This window comes from Phyllobates terribilis, unplaced genomic scaffold, assembly GCF_046119375.1.
Source record: "Phyllobates terribilis strain yellow unplaced genomic scaffold, ASM4611937v1 Scaffold_8__6_contigs__length_399053987, whole genome shotgun sequence".
Taxonomy (NCBI): Eukaryota; Metazoa; Chordata; class Amphibia; order Anura; family Dendrobatidae; genus Phyllobates; species Phyllobates terribilis.
In genome coordinates, this window is record NW_027362768.1 from 363,992,759 (window position 1) to 364,019,995 (window position 27,237).

Below are 27,237 nucleotides of genomic sequence, written 5' to 3' on the forward strand. Positions count from 1 at the left end.
AACTCCATTAAAGGGGTTGGCCCACGCCGCTCACTTCTGCATTGTTATGTGAGTGGCGCTGATGATGTTGCTCCTGCACGTACCTATCGAAACGCAAGTGCGATAGCTGCCGATCGTACATGCGTCCTAACTGGTATATGCAGATGTGCCATCGCCAGCACCATTTCCCTTCCAAAGCTGTGTGGGAGAACCCCTTTAAGGATCACACAATATAATAAAAATGAGTACACTCACTTTCTGGCGTTTCCTGAAATACACTGTGCTGCTTTGGCAATACTGCTTTTATTCATGTTTTGTACGTATATACAGTGGCTTGTAAAAGTTTGGGCACCCCTGGTCAAGCTTACTGTTATTGTGAACAGTTAAGCAAGTTGAAGATGAAATGATCTCTAAAAGGCCTAAAGTTAAAGATGACACATTTACTTTGTATTTTAGGAAAAAAAGTCACTTTTTACATTTTAAAAATCACAATAAGGAAAATGGGCTGATGCAAAACTTTGGGCGCCCTTGGAGATTTGTGTGCTCAGAAAACGTTTACCAAGTTTTCCGACCTTAATTAGCCTGTTAGGGTTATGGCTTGTTCACTATCATCATTAAGAAAGGCCAGGTGATGCAAATTTCCCAGCTTTTAAAAAACCCAGCCTCCTCTAACGTTGTGCCAAAAATCAGCAGCCATGGGTTCTTCTAAGCATCTGCCTAACACTCTGAAAATTAAAATGGTGGAGGCCCACAAATCAGGAGAAGGCTATAAGAAGATAGCAAAGCGTTTTTAAGTTGTCCTTTTCTCAGTTCGAAATGTAATTAAGAAATGGCAGTTACCAGGAACAGTGGAGGTCAAGATAAGGTCTGGCTGACCAAGCAAAATTTCAGTGAGCTGCTCTTAGGATTGCTAGAGAAGCAAATCAGAAGCCCTTCTTGACTGCAAAAGACCTTCAGAAAGATTTAGCAGACTCTGGAGTTGTGGTACATTGTTCTACTGTTCAGAGACACCTGCACAAATATGACCTTCATGGAAGAGTCATCAGAAGAAAATTCAGGGTCAGAAGTATGCAAAAGAACATCTAAACAAGCCTGATGCATTTTGGAAACAAGTCCTGTGGACCAATGAGGATAAAATAGAAGTCTTTGGCCACAGTGATCCAAAGGTATGTGTGGAGAAAAAAGGGCACAGGATTTCAGGAAAAGAACATCTCGCCAACTATCAAGCATGGGAGCGGATCAATCATGCTTTGGGATTGTGTTGCAGCCAATGGCACGTGGAACATTTCACAGGTAGAGGGAAGAATGGATTCAATGAAATTTCAACTAATTCTTGATGCAAACATAACACCATCTGTAAAAAAAGCTGAAGGTGAAAAGAAGATGATTCTACAAATGGATAATGATCCTAAACACACGTCAAAATCCACAATAGACGACCTCAAAAGGTTTTACAATGGCCCTCACAGTCCCCTAATCTGAACATCATTGAAAATCTGTGGCTAGACCTCAAAATAGCAGAGGATGCGAGATGCCCCAGGAATCTCACAGAATGGGAAGAATTCTCCAAGGAAGAATGGATGAAAATCCCTCAAACAAGAATTGAAAGACTCTTGTCTGGCAACAAAAAGCATTTACAAGCTGTGATACTTTCAACTTTCACTTTTTGCACTAAAAAGTCAATAATCTGAATTAAAAAAAAACTCATTAGAGACCGGATGCTGCACTGGAAATTTTTCTGACGCTTCTAGAAGGTTAGGGACCATCATCATATAATATTTTTGCCTGCCTCATCCTGCCCAGATTATGGCGGTGATATGGGCTGAGGTTACGCGGAGTTCATACATTGTGACGAGCTGTCAGGTGGATTACAGCGCTGCCGGGGCAGCCACCATTTACCGCAGGAGGAGTAGGATTGTGTTTCCTGGTTTCCCAGGAGATTGTCACCAAGGCAACAGCAAACAGAAGGGGACGGATTACCCAGGGATCCTGCCTTCATGGCATGGGCAGGATTACAAGGGCTCTGCAGCAGCTGCACAGTGCAGAACCTCAGCTCTGCAAACAGAGGGGCAGCACAGTCCCCCATGGCCGTGCCTGCTAGATGTGCCATGTACTAATATGCCCGGTAAGATGCCGCCTGCATAGACCTCTGATATATTGTGTCCTACTAGAGATCTATAGAAGTATTCTAGTGGATATCACTGGATCTATGCTTCTCTGATACTCGTCTTGCCACTTTGTTACAGGGAGTAATCGTTATAAGTTGTAAGAGTCAGCAAATTACTCGGTATCCAACAGAACCCAAATTTTCTTGAACTTTGCAAGTGATCTCGGGGTCAAGTCACACAGTGCAATTCCCTGATAATTTGTAACAAGGGACTGTTATTTATGTAACAACCTGATATATTTATTGACTGTTGATATGTTGTCTTTTTTTTATTGTTGCATCTCCTTCATATATTCTCTGCCAATACTTTCACTAAATAATCAAAAAGTCTTAAAAAAAAAAAAAAGTGATTGTAGCTTCTCGCAGACAGGTTTATTATTGCTTTCAATGTAAACACTGTATGCAGTGAGCTCCCCCTAGTGGTGGTGTCAGGAAGACCGAATTGTATCATTTGTATGTATGCAGGAGATTTGGAGCTCCAGATCAGAAAAGCAAAGCTTTGACCGCTATAAGGATATGATTGGATAATTGTCTAAATGAAGGAGTGCTGCTGTGTGAGCTACTTGTAAAAGTTACACCACTTGGGAAATTTTGCGGCAGTGCCGTAGCTTCGAGATTCTCCGGATCCACAGAGACTCTGTACTTCTGGAGTAGTAGATCTGGAGTGCCGGCAGTGTATTGGAGGTTCACAGATCTGCGTACTAATGCATTCATCTGACCTGACAATTGCAAGGATGTGTTCACATGTAGCGGAAATGGGATTCCCCACTGAAATCTCCATCATTCTGATTTAGATTAATTTCATAATATACTTGCCAACATTGCAATGCCATAAACCAAAACTTTTATGCCACCAGAACCACCCATCTTGGGGGCAGGATTTGCAAAATCATCACTCCTTTTGCAGGCATGTTTGTTCTGGCAAAATTAGTGCCATTGGCAGGTATGAAATATATCTGTATAGGGAAGAAAGTTTTCTTGTTTTTTTCCGATTTGATAAATGATTGAATTCTGTCTGCCTGCTGCCACCACTAGAGGGTGCTCCCTGCACATGCATTCATACAGAAGGCATTGGACTCAATTGGAGCAGTTTACATCTGCATACAGGAAGCTTCCCCTAGTGGCGGCTGCAATTAGTGTCAGGTCAAGCAGGAGAAGCAGTTCAGTTGTGAGCCCATTCCAACCACTAGCCCCATAGTAGTCATGCACCATGTTTCACCAGTTTACATCTGCATACAGGAAGCTCCCCCTAGTGGCGGCTGCAAGTAGTGTCAGGACAAACAGTTCAGTTTTGAGCCCACTCTGACCATTAGCCCCATAGTAGTCATACACAATGTTTCTATAGCAGATATGTTGCTGACTATATAACATTATTGCCACAATTACAGCTTCCTCCCATCTCTCCCAGACTCTGGTGGGGAAAGCTGGATAGCACCGCCATATTGTCACACAGATATAACTAACTATTTTTTATGGTTGGAGATGCCCTTAAATCGTCCCATCCCCTGCAATAACCGGGTGTCTATTCTCCACACAGCGCCCCCGTCCTCCCGGCTTGGAACCTGATTGACAGATCTGTCGCTGAGAAGCCTTTCCACAAAAGAACAATGGTTGCCGCCAGCGCCGCTGTTGCCATGGTAACCCAGGTGAACATTCTTTTATGTTTGTATATAAAAGGAACAATTGACGTTGTGCTCTGCCATCGCTCGGCTTAAAGTTTACTCGCCACCTACACACTGCGGGGGCCGTGACATTCAGAACCAATGGCAAATGGGGAAATAGTCCTGGAACTGAGGCCGACACCGAGGGATCCAATGTTAGGAACTTCATTCTAGCTCTGATATACAGGTGCGTCTCACTAAATTAGAATATCATCAAAAAGTTAATTTATTTCAGTTCTTCAATACAAAAAGTGAAACTCGTATATTATATAGAGTCATTACACACAGAGTGATTTATTTCACTTGTTTATTGCTGTTAATGTTGGTGATTACGGCTTACAGCCAATGAAAACACAAAAGTCATTATCTCAGTAAATTAGAATACTTTATAACAACAGCTTGAAAAATGATTTTCAAATCCAAAATGTATGTTCAGTAAATGCCCTCAATACTTGGTCGGGCTCCTTTTGCATCAATGCGGCAATGTGGCATGGAGGGATCAGCCTGTGGCTGCTGAGGTGTTATGGAAGCCCAGGTGGCTTTGATAGCAGCCTTCAGCTCATCTGCATTGTGGGGTCTGGTGTCTCTCATCTTCCTCTTGACAATACCCCATAGATTCTCTATAATAGATTCTCTATGGGGTTAAGGTCAGGTGAGTTTGCTGCCAATCAAGCACAGTGATACTGTTGTGTGTAAACCAGGTATTGGTACTTTTGGCAGTGTGGACAGGGGCCAAGTCCTGCTGGAGAATGACATTTCCATCTCCATAAAGCTTGTCGGCAGAGGGAAGCATGAAGTGCTCTAAAATGTCCTGGTAGACGGCTGCACTGACTTTGGTCTTGATAAAACACAGTGGACCTACACCAGCAGATGACATGGCCCCCAAACCATCACTGATTGTGGAAACTCCACACTAGACCTCCAGCAGCTTGGATTGTGGCCTCTCCACTGCTTCCCATAGGTTGTATGTGGTACTGCAGTTTCACTCTATAGAAGTCAATCAGGTTGAGCTGTAATACCAGACACAACCTGTGGACAGGCGTGGCGCTGTTTTTGGCACCATAGTCCTGTTTAATCATTCTAGACAGAGCAGGAGCAACAAGAATGATGAGCGAGGAAGAGCGCTCCTATCCAAACTCCTTTGCACGCACGTTAATTAGTTGACATGTAAGCGCACAGCACCAAGCCGTATTTTGCAGTCCTGAGTGAACTACCATCAAGTTAGCACTTTACTGACGTCCTGGGGCCTAAATATAGTGGGCGCAGCTGCGCAGGGTACAAAAATACCAAAAATGTCTCCAACGAAAGCCTTTAGGTGCAGATCGGGCAAGTTGTAACCGGCACTGATAATTCTGTATCCCCATATTGAAATATATAACAAGTATTTCACAAACTTTCCACCATTAGATGGCGCAATTGAGACGATCACTGTATTATATGACGGCACCTGCTGATGTTTTTGACTCCGCTTCTTACTTTTGCTTTTTCTTTCTCATTCTTTCAATCTGTAATATTTTGCTTAATACAGCTGGACTCTTTTTGTTGGTACCGCCTTGTATAAATGCAATATGACCATTATGTATTCCACAGCCCCAGCCCTCGCCTGAAACACAGGAACCGGAGGGAGAAAACTTTGAAAAAACGAAAAATATGGAAGGTAATTTGCTTTAGAGTCACAAAATGTACCGTATTTTTAAAAAGCTGCAGACAGGGTCCCTTTAAATATTAAAGGGGAACCTATCCTATTTTTTAGACCTTTGCCCAACACTGGGTAGTTTTGCTTTCTGTGTGCAATGCAAAAATGTTACTTTTAACCATATTTTTTTAGGAATATCCAGGAGACCCCGGACCCAGAGTGATGGGCACGAGAGGACGTCTAATGGAAACCTAAGAAAGAAACCGCGCTCTGCCATTGAGAAGCACAAACAAGACGGTAAATGACCTCTAAGTGTCCGGGTAATCTGCGATTCATTTCCCGTCCGGGCATTAGTGTATGGCCTAGATATGGGCTCAGGATAATCCACTTTAATTCGGTATGGGAGACATACATTTTCTGTGACATCTGGTGCAGGTTGTAGAAAGTGGCCTTTCTGTATAGTGCTGTATGGTAGTGCCCTAGCGAGGCTTCAGCCACTGACTATTCAGTGGCCTCCAGAAAAGAGGCTCTTACCCTGGAGGACCCGGCCTCCATTGATTATAATTGGAATAGTGCAGTACTTCACTTCCCCTGCAGGGGCAATGCAGAGACATCACTTACTGTGCCCTGCAGATCACCAGGGATTGTCAATGGCAGAGCACCACTTAAACTCAAAGGCTTGAAAAATCTGAATATTTTTAGTTGTCTATGGCCTCCTCATTCCCGATATCGTCCTGCTGTACATACACATTGACATCTCTTCTGTGCGCACACAGTGACGGCTGCCGAGGGGCGAGTGCGCAAGATGATTAACAGCACCATGATTAATCCGGATCGCCTGAAACTCGCCAAGCTCCTGGTGGAAAAAGCAATTAAGGTCGGTGCAAGTGGAAACCTTATTAGTAATTTATTTCATTGTGAATGTTTGTTTTTTTTCTGCCAGAAACAGCGCCACTTTTGTCCAAAGGTTGTGTCTGGTATTGCAGCCCTTAAAGAGTTATTCTCAAGATAAATCTTCAGGAGGGCACCGCTCCTCTGAGGTTGAGCTGCGCGTCTTGCCTAGGAGACCGACCACCGCAGACAGACTGCAGAGGTGGCTGGTAATCGGGGCAACTAGAAGTATACAATTAAATTCCCTCCATTCTTGAGAACAGTCAATATTTTTAATAAGAAGTAAATTGCAAAGTTTCTTGTTTTCATGAACACTTTGAAATTATTTTTACCCATTTATTGGGTTGAGACAATCCCTTTAAATATTGCAAGACCAGACACAGATCCCTGGTTCCAACCCCTTCATTCTTGCATCTGTTTCTCAAGAACGGGACCCTGATGTGCGGAGAAGTAGTCAGGATCCTATTAATTTGTATGGGAACGACGGGGTGCTGTTCTTGAAATACGGGCTCCCATTAGTGGGACCTGCATCTACTATATATTTAAAGGGGTATGGCCGATTCTTTAGGACAAAGAACTGGGGGTGTAAGGTGCTGTCTGTGGAGAAGTGGTCAGGATCCTATTAATTTGTATGGGAACGGCGGGGTGCGGTTCTTGAAATACAGGCTCCCATTAATGGGACCTGAATCTACTATACATTTAAAGGGGTATGGCCGACTCTTTAGGACAAAGAACTGGGGTTGTAACTTCTGGAAACCCACCAATCCTGAGAAGGAGAGGACCACTCAACTGCAGCACAACCCTAGTAAAATGAATGGGACCGACAGCAGAGTAGGTGGCTGGACAGGAGCGGCAAATCAGTGCTATAGACCCTTCATCCTCAGCATTACTGGGGTCCCAGGGGTCAGACTCCCATTAATCAAATCCTAGAAAACATGGTATGACTTTACGAGATGGGAGTAGCCCTGTGAGGCTCAGGTGAGTCCAAGGGCCCAGACCACCATCAATCCATCACCGTCAGTGTCCTCTGGTGGGCCCAAGTTCTATCTCCATCAGCTACTATTTTTTGTGGGTTTTTTTTTTCATTTTCTTTTAATTCTTTTCATTTTTTTCTGTTACCCCCTCCAAAAAAACAGCAAAAAAAAATATTCAGTATTCACGGGTCTTACCCAGTGATACGTCATTGCCTGCGCAGCCGCGGATGGGTGGAGAAGAAGCTGCCCAAGGTCACAAAAGCTTCCCGGAAAAAGGGAAAAGATGAAGAAAATGAAGACGATGACGGGGATGGAAGCGGAAATGATGATGACGGTACATAAAGGGGCGATTCTTACTTGATATCAGAATGCAAAAAAAAAAACAATAAAACGTGTTTTACAGGAAGGTACAATATATTAATCAGCATTTATCAGACATTATGGCTTCGTCTTATATATATATAAAAGATAGAAAAAAAATCAAATGATCCGCTGATTGAATGAAGCCTGGCACCTCCTCTGCTTTCATGATTCTGCTGCTTTCCTGTTAGCTCCCAGGCTGCGCACCCGCACACCTCTCTACTGGGTTAGTTGCTCTGCTGCGCTGCATTGCGAGAGATGTAGTTTTTTTTAGCTAGTAATATAGAGTAAAGGAAAAACTCTTTCACAGCACAATGCACTGGGGTTCGGGATTAAACTGCTGTGCATTCATTCCCCAGATGATGATGCCGAGGAAGAGGAGGAGAAAGATGAGGATCCGGATGGCACCTATGATCTAATGGTAAATGTCAGGGCTTAATTAACCAGGGGGAAGATAAGAAGCTGTATAGTCGCCACTTATCATCTGGAGCAAAAAAAAAAAAGATCAGATAGGAGCTCATTGTGGCTCCAATAATGGATCATTTAGGACGGATATTTTCTAATCCGGCCCAATTGATCCATTGTCCTGGAACAACGGAAGTCAGCGATGACATGATGTAACCACGCGCTTCTCCCCTCTACGTTCTGTCGTTCCAGTCTAGACTTGTCCGCAACGAATTGCCCTATTTCATCTGGACAACCAGGCGAGATGCTGTGGACTGCCGATTTCTGAAGAAGGATCAGATGATGAACCACTACGCGAAAGCTGGATCTTTTACCACCAAGGTGGGTACAGAATAGGGGTCGGAGCATTGTAATGGGTGGGTTCCCCTATGAACATAATTTTACATATAGATATATTATTTCCTGGTTGCCATTGGAAACAGACAACAAGCTCGTTGTCAGACACAACCCTAACAGATTAGCTGAGTTCTAATAATGCTTTGGGGGGGGCACTTAGTTTTTCCAACATAATTTCAGCCTTATATGTGAGGCTCCTAAAAAGCAATGTTTTTTTACTGATTTTTAATAGGCTCCTTCATACTGTTGTTTTGTCCTTCAGGTCGGTCTCTGCATGAATTTAAGGAACCTCCACTGGTTTGATGAGGCCGATCCAGATTCTTTCTTCCCTCGTTGCTATAGACTGGGTGCCGAGGATGAGAAGAGGGCATTCATTGGTATGATTAATGGACACTATTAATAATTGTCTCTATTTTCCAAAAACAGCACCCCCCTGTCCATGGGTTGTATCTGGTATTGCAGCCTGCCTCAATTGAAATTACTAAGGCTAAGATGCAATACCATACACAGCCAGTAGATGGGGTGGCAGTGTCCTTTTTGGAATTTTTCCTAATTCTATATACCCTTTTATTATATAGCAATCTCTATATGGTAATCATTCTAAGCATATGAGTAATCAGAGAAATCTTACGTGTTGTGTTTTAGAGGATTTCTGGCTGACGGCTGCTCGGAGTATTCTGAAAAGAGTGGCAGGAGGCGAATGGAACCGAACTTCCGACACCCAGGAGAACACGACGAGTGTGAACGGTGAATAGCGGGCTCATAAGGTGCACGGCTTTCGGGTGGAAATGGGGGAAGAGCTTGCCCTTATGTGAGTTGTGACGAAACAGTTTCTAATCTTAATCAGCCAGACATCTAGATTTGTTAAGCCTAGAGAAATACACTATTGTGATTGTGTTGACTTGTGAATGTATGTGTTTTTCTGTGGCTGGTCAAGAAGGACATACTATTATGTGTATAAAACTGAATGTTGACTTCTCTTGGTTTTGAAACAATGATGTTTGTTACTATGCTAATTGCATATTGCACTAAAGCCAGCTAGATGTTGATTTAAAGAGCCCCTGCTATACCAACTATGTAAATTGATTAAATTCTCAAACAATGAGGCCTGAGCCCTGTGGAAGAATACCCTCCCTAATACTTGCCCTGTGGATGTGTACTTGAAAGAACAAATATGACTATTTAAGGGACATGTGCCTCTGTAGCAGTGAGAAATGAAAGAGAGAATCAAAGATCAGTCAGACTCTTCAGGACATCAGTTTGGTAGCATGGCTTTATCCAGAGGCACAGATTTGGATTCTACATGATTCCGGCCTAAGGGTATGTGCGCACGTTCAGGACTTGAAGCAGAAATTTCTGCAGCTTTTCTGCATCTCCTTGGCAGGCAAAACGCTGTGGAAAAAACGCCCGTTTAGCCACGATTTTGATGCGTTTTTGTACATCAGTGAATACTTTTTGGAGCTAAATAAAGTTATTTGAAAAGGAACGTGGGACATTGCTTTAATTTAATTGGATTACTGTCAAAACTGGGGTGAGTATATTGGTTAATTTAAGAATGTGTCTGTTGTATTTCAAATAAAGTGTTTACTTTGTGTCTGTGTGTTTATTTAACTCTTTACTTTACTTTAATTAGGTTTGATAATGAAAGGGTCTGATTGACACCTTGTCATCACCACACAAAAGAGCTAGGTGTCAGCTAATCCCATTCACCCAAATTTTATTAGCATTTCCATTCAAGTCATTTCTGGGGTAGTTGAGAGCTGCTATTTTTAGCCATTATACAAACATGTTCCCTGACTATTATTAATAGTTCACAGCTGTTTTGTTAGCCGCTACATCCCCCCGATCAACACAAGCAGCGCTTTGGACGCAGCGTATTTTTGCAGCGTTCAAAACACGGTGTTCTAATGCCGCACTTTTGTTGTCGGTACATGTGAATCCACCGCATATAATGACCCTTCAATCTGTCAAAATCTGCAGCGGAGACTAGCATGTCCGCTACAGAAATTGACATGCTGCGGGTGAGTTTGAGTACGTGGCCACGGTCAGGAGCCGCTGCAGGTTTGACGCTGCGTGTTTATACAGCGTCAAACCCGCAGCATCCAGATGTTACAGTATAGTGGATGGGATCTCTAGAAATCCCATGTCCACTATGCGTGCATCAGAGGCTGCGAATCACCAGTGGACACTGACATGCGGCGCGGTTTTCAGGACCGCAGCATGTCAAATTCTCTTGTAGAGTCGCTAGTCTCCGCAGCAGTCAATGGGCAACAGTCAATTAAAGTCAATGGGCGGGAAACGCTGCATAGAAAGGACATGCTGCGTTTTACAACGCAATGGTAATGCTGAGCGAAAATTTCCGCATCATGTGCACAGCACATCAGGATTACCATTGCAATAGCTGGCAGACCGATTACCAAGCGTTTTGGGGCGGAAAAAGCGCCACAAAACCGCATCAAAAATGCTACGTGTGCACTTAACCTAAGGGTACACGGCCCTGACTGGAAGGCTACGGATCTGCTCCACTGACCATCAGAGAACCCATGGATAGATTTGGGAAGACCAGGTTGGGACGATGAAGTCACCTGGCCCCATGGAGATATTTGGGGTTGCCAGGTGGGACCCTCTGGTCGTCTGGAACCCTTGGAGACATTCGGAGAAGCCAGATTGGGACCCACTGGTCATCTGGCCTCATGAAAACTCTCGGGGCCCAGGGTGGGGCCCACGGGTCTCCTGGCCTTGTACCTCGATGGAGTGACAGCTTCCTAAGCTTGCCGCTATCTCCTCTCTGTGGGGGTCCGCCAAAAGCGGAGGGACCACTGATTGAGGTAGTTGGCCCTGGAAGTCCCAAAGTCGCAGTTGCTCTATTCCCATCGGGCCAGCGGAAGGGTGAGACTGTGTAATGTTGTACCATCTTGGGTATTTGCTGGGACTGTTCTATGTGTTTATTGTCCGTTTGGTGGTTCAATAAAGTATTTCTACACTGTTTTACCCTCACCCTGTGTTGTCTGAGTAGTATTAGGGCCACGGAAGCTCCTGGGTCTTTTATGTGAGTTTTTAGCCTTCAAATGTAATCTAGAATGTTTCCCTTCACTGACAAACACTAGAGATCTTGAAAATAGTAAGGAATTATAGCACACAGTATGTGAAGGTGCAGAGCCTCTCATTATATAGATTCAATTTTTATTTATTTTGTTCTACACTTTTCTGAACACGACCCAAGTTCTCTGCCACCAACAAACCCCATTACAAAAAGTGCTGAACGCAACTACTCCTTATCTATAGATAATAAAAGAGGGAGCAAGAAGCGCGGAGGTTGTGTCCCAGCTCACGTCATCACCACCGCCATCAATGCCTGCGACTTCTATCTGAACAGCCTGGAGCACGACGACATCGACGTAGAAACAGCTTCAACTTCCATAATGACGGATGCATCATGGGAAGAATTCCTGCAGAGCTATTACCAGGTGATTCAGTAAGTGAATCAGAAAGAAATAATGTCATTTATGATGGTTATAAATCTGGAATCCTAAAATACTGCCCCCTATGTACAGGAATATAACTACTATAATACTGCCCCCTATGTACAAGAATATAACTACTATAATACTGCCCCCTATGTACAAGAATATAACTACTATAATACTGCCCTTAATGTACAAGAATATAACTACTATAATACTGCTCCTATGTACAAGAATATAACTACTGTAATACTGTCCCCCTATGTACAAGAATATAACTACTATAATACTGCCCCTATGTACAAGAATATAACTACTATAATACTGCTCCCTATGTACAAGTATATAACTGCTATAATACTGCTCCTATGTACAAGAATATAACTACTATAATACTGCTCCTATGTACAAGAATATAACTACTATAATACTGCCCCTATGTACAAGAATATAACTACTATAATACTGCTCCCTATGTACAAGTATATAACTACTATAATACTGCTCCTATGTACAAGAATATAACTACTATAATACTGACCCTATGTACAAGAATATAACTACTATAATACTGCCCCCTATGTACAAGAATATAACTACTATAATACTGCCCCTATGTACAAGAATATAACTACTATAATACTGCCCCTATGTACAAGAATATAACTACTATAATACTGCTCCCTATGTACAAGTATATAACTACTATAATACTGCTCCTATGTACAAGAATATAACTACTATAATACTGCCCCTATGTACAAGAATATAACTACTATAATACTGCCCCCTATGTACAAGAATATAACTACTATAATACTGCCCCCTCTGTACAAGAATATAACTACTATAATACTGCTCCCTATGTACAAGAATATAACTACTATAATACTGCTCCCTATGTACAAGTATATAACTACTATAATACTGCTCCTATGTACAAGAATATAACTACTATAATACTGCACCCTGTGTACAGGAATATAACTACTATAATACTGCCCCTATGTACAAAAATATAACTACTATAATACTGCTCCTATGTACAAGAATATAACTACTATACTACTGCACCCTGTGTACAAGTATATAACTACTATAATACTGCCCCTATGTACAAGAATATAACTACTATAATACTGCACCTATGTACAAGAATATAACTACTATAATACTGCTCCTATGTACAAGAATATAACTACTATACTACTGCACACTGTGTACAGGAATATAACTACTATAATACAGCTCCTATGTACAAGAATATAACTACTATAATACTGCACCCTGTGTACAGGAATATAACTACTATAATACTGCTCCTATGTACAAGAATATAACTACTATAATACCGCTCCTATGTACAAGAATATAACTACTATAATACTACTCCTATGTACAAGAATATAACTACTATAATACTGCTCCTATGTACAAGAATATAACTACTATAATACTGCTCCCTATGTACAAGAATATAACTACTATAATACTACTCCTATGTACAAGAATATAACTACTATAATACTGCTCCTATGTACAAGAATATAACTACTATAATACTACTCCTATGTACAAGAATATATCTACTATAATACTGCTCCTATGTACAAGAATATAACTACTATACTACTGCACCCTGTGTACAGGAATATAACTACTATAATACAGCTCCTATGTACAAGAATATAACTACTATAATACTGCACCCTGTGTACAGGAATATAACTACTATAATACAGCTCCTATGTACAAGAATATAACTACTATAATACCGCTCCTATGTACAAGTATATAACTACTATAATACTGCTCCTATGTACAAGAATATAACTACTATAATACTGCCCCTATGTACAAGAATATAACTACTATAATACTGCTCCCTATGTACAAGAATATAACTACTATAATACTGCTCCTATGTACAAGAATATAACTACTATAATACTGCCCCTATGTACAAGAATATAACTACTATAATACTGCCCCCTATGTACAAGAATATAACTACTATAATACTGCTCCTATGTACAAGAATATAATTACTATAATACTGCTCCCTATGTACAAGAATATAACTACTATAATACTGCTCCTATGTACAAGAATATAACTACTATAATACTGCTCCTATGTACAAGAATATAACTACTATAATACTGCACCCTGTGTACAAGAATATAACTACTATAATACTGCCCCTATGTACAAGAATATAACTACTATAATGCTGTACCCTGTGTACAAGAATGTAACTACTATAATACTGCTCCCCCTATGTACAAGAATATAACTACTATAATACTGCTCCTATGTACATGACTATAACTACTATAATACTGTTCTCTATGTACAAGAATATAGCTACGATAATACTGCCCCTTATGTACAAGAATATAACTACTATACTACTGCTCCTATGTACAAGAATATAGCTACTATAATACTGCTCCTATGTACAAGAATATAACTACTATAATACTGCTCCTATGTACAAGAATATAACTACTATAATACTGCACCCTGTGTACAAGAATATAACTACTATACTACTGCACCCTGTGTACAAGAATATAACTACTATAATACTGCTCCTATGTACAAGAATATAACTACTATAATACTGCTCCTATGTACAAGAATATAACTACTATAATACTGCACCCTGTGTACAAGAATATAACTACTATAATACTGCTCCTATGTACAAGAATATAACTACTGTAATACTGCACCCTGTGTACAAGAATATAACTAATATAATACTGCTCCTATGTACAGTAATATAACTACTATAATACTGCCCCCTATGTACAAGAATATAACTACTATAATACTGCTCCTATGTACAAGAATATAACTACTATAATACTGCCCCTATATACAGGAATATAACTACTATACTACTGCACCCGGTGTACAAGAATATAACTACTATAATACTGCCCCCTATGTACAAGACTATAACAACTATAATACTGCCCCCTATGTACAAGACCATAACTACTATAATACTGCCCCCTATGTACAAGAATATAACTACTATAATACTGCTCCTATGTACAAGAATATAACTACTATAATACTGCTCCCTATGTACAAGAATATAACTACTATAATACTGCCCCTATGTACAAGAATATAACTACTATAATACTGCTCCCTATGTACAAGTATATAACTACTATAATACTGCTCCTATGTACAAGAATATAACTACTATAATACTGCACCCTGTGTACAGGAATATAACTACTATAATACTGCCCCTATGTACAAAAATATAACTACTATAATACTGCTCCTATGTACAAGAATATAACTACTATAATACTGCTCCTATGTACAAGAATATAACTACTATACTACTGCACCCTGTGTACAGGAATATAACTACTATAATACAGTTCCTATGTACAAGAATATAACTACTATAATACTGCACCCTGTGTACAGGAATATAACTACTATAATACAGCTCCTATGTACAAGAATATAACTACTATAATACCGCTCCTATGTACAAGAATATAACTACTATAATACTGCCCCTATGTACAGGAATATAACTACTATAATACTGCTCCTATGTACAAGAATATAACTACTATAATACTGCTCCTATGTACAAGAATATAACTACTATAATACTGCTCCCTATGTACAAGAATATAACTACTATAATACTGCTCCTATGTACAAGAATATAACTACTATAATACTGCCCCTATGTACAAGAATATAACTACTATAATACTGCTCCTATGTACAAGAATATAACTACTATAATACTGCTCCTATGTACAAGAATATAACTACTATAATACTGCACCCTGTGTACAAGAATATAACTACTATAATACTGCCCCTATGTACAAGAATATAACTACTATAATGCTGCACCCTGTGTACAAGAATGTAACTACTATAATACTGCTCCCCCTATGTACAAGAATATAACTACTTTAATACTGCTCCTATGTACATTACTATAACTACTATAATACTGCTCTCTATGTACAAGAATATAGCTACGATAATACTGCCCCTTATGTACAAGAATATAACTACTATACTACTGCTCCTATGTACAAGAATATAGCTACTATAATACTGCTCCTATGTACAAGAATATAACTACTATAATACTGCTCCTATGTACCAGAATATAACTACTATAATACTGCACCCTGTGTACAAGAATATAACTACTATACTACTGCACCCTGTGTACAAGAATATAACTACTATAATACTGCTCCTATGTACAAGAATATAACTACTATAATACTGCTCCTATGTACAAGAATATAACTACTATAATACTGCCCCTATGTATAAGAATATAACTACTATAATACTGCTCCTATGTACAAGAATATAACTACTGTAATACTGCACCCTGTGTACAAGAATATAACTACTATAATACTGCTCCTATGTACAGTAATATAACTACTATAATACTGCCCCCTATGTACAAGAATATAACTACTATAATACTGCTCCTATGTACAAGAATATAACTACTATAATACTGCCACTATGTACAAGAATATAACTACTATAATACTGCACCTTGTGTACAAGAATATAACTACTATACTACTGCACCCGGTGTACAAGAATATAACTACTATAATACTGCCCCCTATGTACAAGACTATAACAACTATAATACTGCCCCCTATGTACAAGACTATAACTACTATAATACTGCCCCCTATGTACAAGAATATAACTACTATAATACTGCTCCTATGTACAAGAATATAACTACTATAATACTGCTCCCTATGTACAAGAATATAACTACTATAATACTGCCCCTATGTACAAGAATATAACTACTATAATACTGCTCCCTATGTACAAGTATATAACTACTATAATACTGCTCCTATGTACAAGAATATAACTACTATAATACTGCACCCTGTGTACAGGAATATAACTACTATAATACTGCCCCTATGTACAAAAATATAACTACTATAATACTGCTCCTATGTACAAGAATATAACTACTATAATACTGCTCCTATGTACAAGAATATAACTACTATACTACTGCACCCTGTGTACAGGAATATAACTACTATAATACAGTTCCTATGTACAAGAATATAACTACTATAATACTGCACCCTGTGTACAGGAATATAACTACTATAATACAGCTCCTATGTACAAGAATATAACTACTATAATACCGCTCCTATGTACAAGAATATAACTACTATAATACTGCCCCTATGTACAGGAATATAACTACTATAATACTGCTCCTATGTACAAGAATATAACTACTATAATACTGCTCCTATGTACAAGAATATAACTACTATAATACTGCTCCCTATGTACAAGAATATAACTACTATAATACTGCTCCTATGTACAAGAATATAACTACTATAATACTGCCCCTATGTACAAGAATATAACTACTATAATACTGCTCCCTATGTACAAGAATATAACTACTATAATACTGCTCCTATGTACAAGAATATAACTACTATAATACTGCTCCCTATGTACAAGAATATAACTACTATAATACTGCTCCTATGTACAAGAATATAACTACTATAATACTGCTCCTATGTACAAGAATATAACTACTATAATACTGCCCCCTATGTACAGGAATATAACTACTATAATACTGCCCCCTATGTGCAAGAATATAACTACTATAATACTGCCCCCTATGTACAAGAATATAACTACTATAATACTGCCCCTATGTACAAGAATATAACTACTATAATACTGCACCCTGTGTACAAGAATATAACTACTATAATACTGCCCCTATGTACAAGAATATAACTACTATAATGCTGCACCCTGTGTACAAGAATGTAACTACTATAATACTGCTCCCCCTATGTACAAGAATATAACTACTATAATACTGCTCCTATGTACATGACTATAACTACTATAATACTGCTCTCTATGTACAAGAATATAACTACTATAATACTGCTCCTATGTACCAGAATATAACTACTATAATACTGCACCCTGTGTACAAGAATATAACTACTATACTACTGCACCCTGTGTACAAGAATATAACTACTATAATACTGCTATGTACAAGAATATAACTACTATAATACTGCTCCTATGTACAAGAATATAACTACTATAATACTGCCCCTATGTATAAGAATATAACTACTATAATACTGCTCCTATGTACAAGAATATAACTACTGTAATACTGCACCCTGTGTACAAGAATATAACTACTATAATACTGCTCCTATGTACAGTAATATAACTACTATAATACTGCCCCCTATGTACAAGAATATAACTACTATAATACTGCTCCTATGTACAAGAATATAACTACTATAATACTGCCACTATGTACAAGAATATAACTACTATAATACTGCACCTTGTGTACAAGAATATAACTACTATACTACTGCACCCGGTGTACAAGAATATAACTACTATAATACTGCCCCCTATGTACAAGACTATAACAACTATAATACTGCCCCCTATGTACAAGACTATAACTACTATAATACTGCCCCCTATGTACAAGAATATAACTACTATAATACTGCTCCTATGTACAAGAATATAACTACTATAATACTGCTCCCTATGTACAAGAATATAACTACTATAATACTGCCCCTATGTACAAGAATATAACTACTATAATACTGCTCCCTATGTACAAGTATATAACTACTATAATACTGCTCCTATGTACAAGAATATAACTACTATACTACTGCACCCTGTGTATAGGAATATAACTACTATAATACTGCCCCTATGTACAAAAATATAACTACTATAATACTGCACCCTGTGTACAGGAATATAACTACTATAATACTGCCCCTATGTACAAAAATATAACTACTATAATACTGCTCCTATGTACAAGAATATAACTACTATAATACTGCTCCTATGTACAAGAATATAACTACTATACTACTGCACCCTGTGTACAGGAATATAACTACTATAATACAGTTCCTATGTACAAGAATATAACTACTATAATACTGCACTCTGTGTACAGGAATATAACTACTATAATACAGCTCCTATGTACAAGAATATAACTACTATAATACCGCTCCTATGTACAAGAATATAACTACTATAATACTGCCCCTATGTACAAGAATATAACTACTATAATACTGCCCCCTATGTACAAGAATATAACTACTATAATACTGCTCCTATGTACAAGAATATAACTACTATAATACTGCTCCCTATGTACAAGAATATAACTACTATAATACTGCTCCTATGTACAAGAATATAACTACTATAATACTGCTCCTATGTACAAGAATATAACTACTATAATACTGCCCCCTATGTACAGGAATATAACTACTATAATACTGCCCCCTATGTGCAAGAATATAACTACTATAATACTGCCCCCTATGTACAAGAATATAACTACTATAATACTGCCCCTATGTACAAGAATATAACTACTATAATACTGCACCCTGTGTACAAGAATATAACTACTATAATACTGCCCCTATGTACAAGAATATAACTACTATAATGCTGCACCCTGTGTACAAGAATGTAACTACTATAATACTGCTCCCCCTATGTACAAGAATATAACTACTATAATACTGCTCCTATGTACATGACTATAACTACTATAATACTGCTCTCTATGTACAAGAATATAACTACTATAATACTGCCCCTATGTACAAGAATATAACTACTATACTACTGCTCCTATGTACAAGAATATAACTACTATAATACTGCTCCTATGTACAAGAATATAACTACTATAATACTGCCCCCTATGTACAAGAATATAACTACTATAATACTGCACCTGTGTACAAAAATATAACTACTATAATACTGCTCCTATGTACAAGAATATAACTACTATAATACTGCCCCCTATGTACAAGAATATAACTACTATAATACTGCACCTGTGTACAAAAATATAACTACTATAATACTGCTCCTATGTACAAGAATATAACTACTATAATACTGCCCCCTATGTACAGGAATATAACTACTATAATACTGCCCCCTATGTACAAAAATATAACTACTATAATACTGCTCCCTATGTATAAGAATATAACTACTATAATACTGCCCCTATGTACAAGAATATAACTACTATAATACTGCCCCTATGTATAAGAATATAACTACTATAATACTGCCCCCTATGTACAAGAATATAACTACTATAATACTGCCCCCTATGTACAGGAATATAACTACTATAATACTGCCCCCTATGTGCAAGAATATAACTACTATAATACTGCCCCTATGTACAAGAATATAACTACTATAATACTGCCCCCTATGTACAAGAATATAACTACTATAATACTGCCCCCTATGTACAGGAATATAACTACTATAATACTGCCCCCTATGTACAAAAATATAACTACTATAATACTGCTCCCTATGTATAAGAATATAACTACTATAATACTGCCCCTATGTACAAGAATATAACTACTATAATACTGCCCCTATGTATAAGAATATAACTACTATAATACTGCCCCCTATGTACAAGAATATAACTACTATAATACTGCCCCCTATGTACAAGAATATAACTACTATAATACTGCCCCCTATGTACAGAAATATAACTACTATAATACTGCCCCCTATGTACAAGAATATAACTACTATAATACTGCTCCTATGTACAACAATATAACTACTATAATACTGCTCCTATGTACAAGAATATAATTACTATAATACTGCCCCCTATGTACAAGAATATAACTACTATAATACTGCTCCTATGTACAAGAATATAACTACTATAATACTGCTCCTATGTACAAAAATATAACTACTATAATACTGCTCCTATGTACAGGAATATAACTACTATAATACTGCCCCCTATGTACAAGAATATAACTACTATAATACTGCCCCTATGTACAAGAATATAACTACTATAATACTGCTCCTATGTACAAGAATATAACTACTATAATACTGCTTCTATGTGCAAGAATATAACTACTATAATACTGCCCCCTATGTACAAGAATATAACTACTATAATACTGCCCCCTATGTACAAGAATATAACTACTATAATACTGCTCCTATATACAAGAATATAACTACTATAATACTGCTCCCTATATACAAGAATATAACTACTATAATACTGCCCCCTATGTACAAGAATATAACTACTATAATACTGCTCCTATATACAAGAATATAACTACTATAATACTGCCCCTATGTACAAGAATATAACTACTATAATACTGCCCCCTATGTACAAAAATATAACTACTATAATACTGCTCCCTATGTATAAGAATATAACTACTATAATACTGCCCCTATGTACAAGAATATAACTACTATAATACTGCCCCTATGTATAAGAATATAACTACTATAATACTGCCCCCTATGTACAAGAATATAACTACTATAATACTGCCCCCTATGTACAGGAATATAACTACTATAATACTGCCCCCTATGTGCAAGAATATAACTACTATAATACTGCCCCCTATGTACAAGAATATAACTACTATAATACTGCCCCCTATGTACAAGAATATAACTACTATAATACTGCCCCCTATGTACAGGAATATAACTACTATAATACTGCCCCCTATGTACAAAAATATAACTACTATAATACTGCTCCCTATGTATAAGAATATAACTACTATAATACTGCCCCCTATGTACAAGAATATAACTACTATAATACTGCCCCCTATGTACAAGAATATAACTACTATAATACTGCCCCCTATGTACAGGAATATAACTACTATAATACTGCCCCCTATGTACAAGAATATAACTACTATAATACTGCCCCTATGTACAACAATATAACTACTATAATACTGCTCCTATGTACAAGAATATAACTACTATAATACTGCTCCTATGTACAAGAATATAACTACTATAATACTGCCCCTATGTACAAGAATATAACTACTATAATACTGCCCCTATGTACAAGAATATAACTACTATAATACTGCCCCCTATGTACAAGAATATAACTACTATAATACTGCTCCTATGTACAAGAATATAACTACTATAATACTGCTTCTATGTGCAAGAATATAACTACTATAATACTGCCCCCTATGTACAAGAATATAACTACTATAATACTGCCCCCTATGTACAAGAATATAACTACTATAATACTGCTGCTATATACAAGAATATAACTACTATAATACTGCTCCCTATATACAAGAATATAACTACTATAATACTGCCCCCTATGTACAAGAATATAACTACTATAATACTGCCCCTATGTACAAGAATATAACTACTATAATACTGCTGCTATATACAAGAATATAACTACTATAATACTGCTCCCTATATACAAGAATATAACTACTATAATACTGCCCCCTATGTACAAGAATATAACTACTATAATACTGCTGCTATATACAAGAATATAACTACTATAATACTGCTCCCTATATACAAGAATATAACTACTATAATACTGCTCCTATATACAAGAATATAACTACTATAATACTGCCCCTATGTACAAGAATATAACTATTATAATACTGCCCCCTATGTACAAGAATATAACTACTATAATACTGCCCCTATGTACAAGAATATAACTACTATAATACTGCCCCTATGTACAAGAATATAACTACTATAATACTGCTCCTATGTACAAGAATATAACTACTATAATACTGCCCCCTATGTACAAGAATATAACTACTATAATACTGCCCCTATGTACAAGAATATAACTACTATAATACTGCCCCTATGTACAAGAATATAAATACTATAATACTGCTCCTATGTACAAGAATATAACTACTATAATACTGCCCCCTATGTACAAGAATATAACTACTATAATACTGTCCCCTGTGTACAAGAATATAACTACTATAATACTGCCCCCTATGTACAAGAATATAACTACTATAATACTGCCCCCTGTGTACAAGAATATAACTACTATAATACTGCCTCCTATGTACAAGAATATAACTACTATAATACTGCTCCTATGTACAAGAATATAACTACTATAATACTGCCCCCTATGTACAAGAATATAACTACTATAATACTGCCCCTATGTACAAGAATATAACTACTATAATACTGCCCCCTGTGTACAAGAATATAACTACTATAATACTGCCTCCTATGTACAAGAATATAACTACTATAATACTGCTCCTATGTACAAGAATATAACTACTATAATACTGCCCCCTATGTACAAGAATATAACTACTATAATACTGCCCCTATGTACAAAATATAACTACTATAATACTGCCCCTATGTACAAGAATATAACTACTATAATACTGCCCCTATGTACAAGAATATAAATACTATAATACTGCTCCTATGTACAAGAATATAACTACTATAATACTGCCCCCTATGTACAAGAATATAACTACTATAATACTGCCCCCTATGTACAAGAATATAACTACTATAATACTGCCCCTATGTACAAGAATATAACTACTATAATACTGCTCCTATGTACAAGAATATAACTACTATAATACTGCCCCCTATGTACAAGAATATAACTACTATAATACTGCCCCCTATGTACAAGAATATAACTACTATAATACTGCCTCCTATGTACAAGAATATAACTACTATAATACTGCCCCCTATGTACAAGAATATAACTACTATAATACTGCCTCCTATGTACAAGAATATAACTACTATAATACTGCTCCTATGTACAAGAATATAACTACTATAATACTGCCCCCTATGTACAAGAATATAACTACTATAATACTGCCCCTATGTACAAGAATATAACTACTATAATACTGCTCCTATGTACAAGAATATAACTACTATAATACTGCTCCTATGTACAAGAATATAACTACTATAATACTGCCTCCTATGTACAAGAATATAACTACTATAATACTGCCCCCTATGTACAAGAATATAACTACTATAATACTGCCCCCTATGTACAAGAATATAACTACTATAATACTGCCTCCTATGTACAAGAATATAACTACTATAATACTGCCCCCTATGTACAAGAATATAACTACTATAATACTGCCTCCTATGTACAAGAATATAACTACTATAATACTGCCCCCTATGTACAAGAATATAACTACTATAATACTGCCCCCTATGTACAAGAATATAACTACTATAATACTGCCTCCTATGTACAAGAATATAACTACTATAATACTGCCCCCTATGTACAAGAATATAACTACTATAATACTGCCTCCTATGTACAAGAATATAACTACTATAATACTGCTCCTATGTACAAGAATATAACTACTATAATACTGCCTCCTATGTACAAGAATATAACTACTATAATACTGCCCCCTATGTACAAGAATATAACTACTATAATACTGCCCCTATGTACAAGAATATAACTACTATAATACTGCTCCTATGTACAAGAATATAACTACTATAATACTGCCCCCTATGTACAAGAATATAACTACTATAATACTGCCCCCTATGTACAAGAATATAACTACTATAATACTGCCCCCTATGTACAAGAATATAACTACTATAATACTGCCCCCTATGTACAAGAATATAACTACTATAATACTGCCTCCTATGTACAAGAATATAACTACTATAATACTGCTCCTATGTACAAGAATATAACTACTATAATACTGCCCCCTATGTACAAGAATATAACTACTATAATACTGCCCCTATGTACAAAATATAACTACTATAATACTGCCCCTATGTACAAGAATATAACTACTATAATACTGCCCCTATGTACAAGAATATAAATACTATAATACTGCTCCTATGTACAAGAATATAACTACTATAATACTGCCCCCTATGTACAAGAATATAACTACTATAATACTGCCCCCTATGTACAAGAATATAACTACTATAATACTGCCCCTATGTACAAGAATATAACTACTATAATAATGCCCCTATGTACAAGAATATAAATACTATAATACTGCTCCTATGTACAAGAATATAACTACTATAATACTGCCCCCTGTGTACAAGAATATAACTACTATAATACTGCCCCCTATGTACAAGAATATAACTACTATAATACTGCTCCTATGTACAAGAATATAACTACTATAATACTGCCCCTATGTACAAGAATATAACTACTATAATACTGCCCCTATGTACAAGAATATAAATACTATAATACTGCTCCTATGTACAAGAATATAACTACTATAATACTGCCCCCTATGTACAAGAATATAACTACTATAATACTGCCCCCTATGTACAAGAATATAACTACTATAATACTGCTCCTATGTACAAGAATATAACTACTATAATACTGCCCCCTATGTACAAGAATATAACTACTATAATACTGCCCCCTATGTACAAGAATATAACTACTATAATACTGCCCTCTATGTACAAGAATATAACTATTACAATACTGCCCCCTGTGTACAAGAATATAACTACTATAATACTGCCCCCTATGTACAAGAATATAACTACTATAATACTGCCCCCTATGTACAAGAATATAACTATTACAATACTGCCCCCTGTGTACAAGAATATAACTACTATAATACTGCCCCCTATGTACAAGAATATAACTACTATAATACTGCCCCCTATGTACAAGAATATAACTATTACAATACTGCCCCCTGTGTACAAGAATATAACTACTATAATACTGCCCCCTATGTACAAGAATATAACTACTATAATACTGCTCCCTATGTACAAGAATATAACTACTATAATACTGCCCCCTATGTACAAGAATATAACTACTATAATACTGCTCCTATGTACAAGAATATAACTACTATAATACTGCCTCCTATGTACAAGAATATAACTACTATAATGCTGCTCCTATGTACAAGAATATAACTACTATAATACTGCCCCCTATGTACAAGAATATAACTACTATAATACTGCTCCCTATGTACAAGAATATAACTACTATAATACTGCCCCCTATGTACAAGAATATAACTACTATAATACTGCCCCTATGTACAAGAATATAACTACTATAATACTGCTCCTATGTACAAGAATATAACTACTATAATACTGCCTCCTATGTACAAGAATATAACTACTATAATGCTGCTCATTATTGATGAGGATACATGTGTGTTGATATGGATGTCCCCTTTATTGTCTTGTAGTGATGGAGCATCCATTGAACATTCATCTTGCTATATGGATCAGTGCAGTTACTTATTGCAGCAGTTGTCTGACGTGAATCCGCAGTTGGATATTGAAGGAGACAGAAATATCTGGATTGTGAAACCAGGTGCCAAATCTCGTGGAAGAGGTGAGAGATAGTTATTAACACCCGGGGGCGCTGGGTGATTGGATGCGGCCCCCATTAAAGCCTCCATAAGACTTGTCACTGACTTTTGTTAAACGTCGAGCAAAGTAGAGCAGAAACATTTCCATAAAGAAACAGATTTCCGTAAAGTGGAACAACAAGGTACGGGAGACCTTTAATGACGGCCATATTGTCACTTATTTTGCCATGTACAATGTAGTTGTCTGAATTTGGTTAAGATCGATACAAATGTTCTGTATAATCAGGACGTCTTCTGATCTACGTGCTGGTCGTATAACGTGGCGTATTCTCCACAGGTATTATCTGCATGGATCACTTGGCGGAGATTCTGAAGTTGGTGGATTGTGATCCCATGATTGTCAAGGACGGAAAGTGGGTGGTCCAGAAATATATCGAGAGACCGCTCCTCATCTTCGGCACCAAGTTTGACGTGCGTCAGTGGTTCCTGGTGACGGACTGGAACCCTCTGACTATCTGGTTCTACCGTGAATGTTATGTACGATTTTCAACACAACCGTACTCCCTGGATAATCTAGACACGTAGGTTAGCTTGATATACCAGTTCTTGTCTAAGGCTGTGTGCCCACTATGCGTTTTTTAATGCTTAAAAAACGCTTGGTAGAAGGCCTGCCATGTTCCCCAATGATAATCCGCATGTGCTGTGCTCATGCTGCGGAAATTTCCGCTGCGGATTATCATTGCGGAAAAATAAGCAGCATTACCAATTATTTTGCGGAAGCGCGGCGTTTTTGCCGCCATTGACTTGCATTGGAACGCATGGAATCCGCATCACTGAATCTGTACATGTAGAATCCAAGCGGTTCAATGTGC

At 37.3% G+C, this 27,237-nt stretch overlaps 1 protein-coding gene across 2 annotated transcripts in view; it reads left to right on the forward strand.

Moving 5' to 3' along the window:
- The first annotated feature begins 1,907 nt into the window (after nucleotides 1–1,907).
- The window catches only part of TTLL3 (tubulin tyrosine ligase like 3), a 28,419-nt gene continuing 3,089 nt past the window's right edge, over nucleotides 1,908–27,237 (forward strand). The window contains exons 1-13 of one of the 2 annotated variants that reach the window (XM_073644811.1): nucleotides 1,908–2,104; nucleotides 3,684–3,792; nucleotides 5,398–5,464; nucleotides 5,636–5,740; nucleotides 6,220–6,320; nucleotides 7,471–7,642; nucleotides 8,028–8,089; nucleotides 8,326–8,454; nucleotides 8,732–8,846; nucleotides 9,115–9,216; nucleotides 11,755–11,944; nucleotides 26,240–26,388; nucleotides 26,703–26,946. In XM_073644811.1, the coding sequence (XP_073500912.1) occupies nucleotides 3,754–3,792; nucleotides 5,398–5,464; nucleotides 5,636–5,740; nucleotides 6,220–6,320; nucleotides 7,471–7,642; nucleotides 8,028–8,089; nucleotides 8,326–8,454; nucleotides 8,732–8,846; nucleotides 9,115–9,216; nucleotides 11,755–11,944; nucleotides 26,240–26,388; nucleotides 26,703–26,946 (1,475 nt within the window). In that variant the 5' untranslated portion in view covers nucleotides 1,908–2,104; nucleotides 3,684–3,753. Of the gene's footprint in view, nucleotides 2,105–3,683; nucleotides 3,793–3,834; nucleotides 3,995–5,397; nucleotides 5,465–5,635; nucleotides 5,741–6,219; nucleotides 6,321–7,470; nucleotides 7,643–8,027; nucleotides 8,090–8,325; nucleotides 8,455–8,731; nucleotides 8,847–9,114; nucleotides 9,217–11,754; nucleotides 11,945–26,239; nucleotides 26,389–26,702; nucleotides 26,947–27,237 lie in introns of those variants that run through there. The other variant, XM_073644812.1, reaches the window with a different exon arrangement.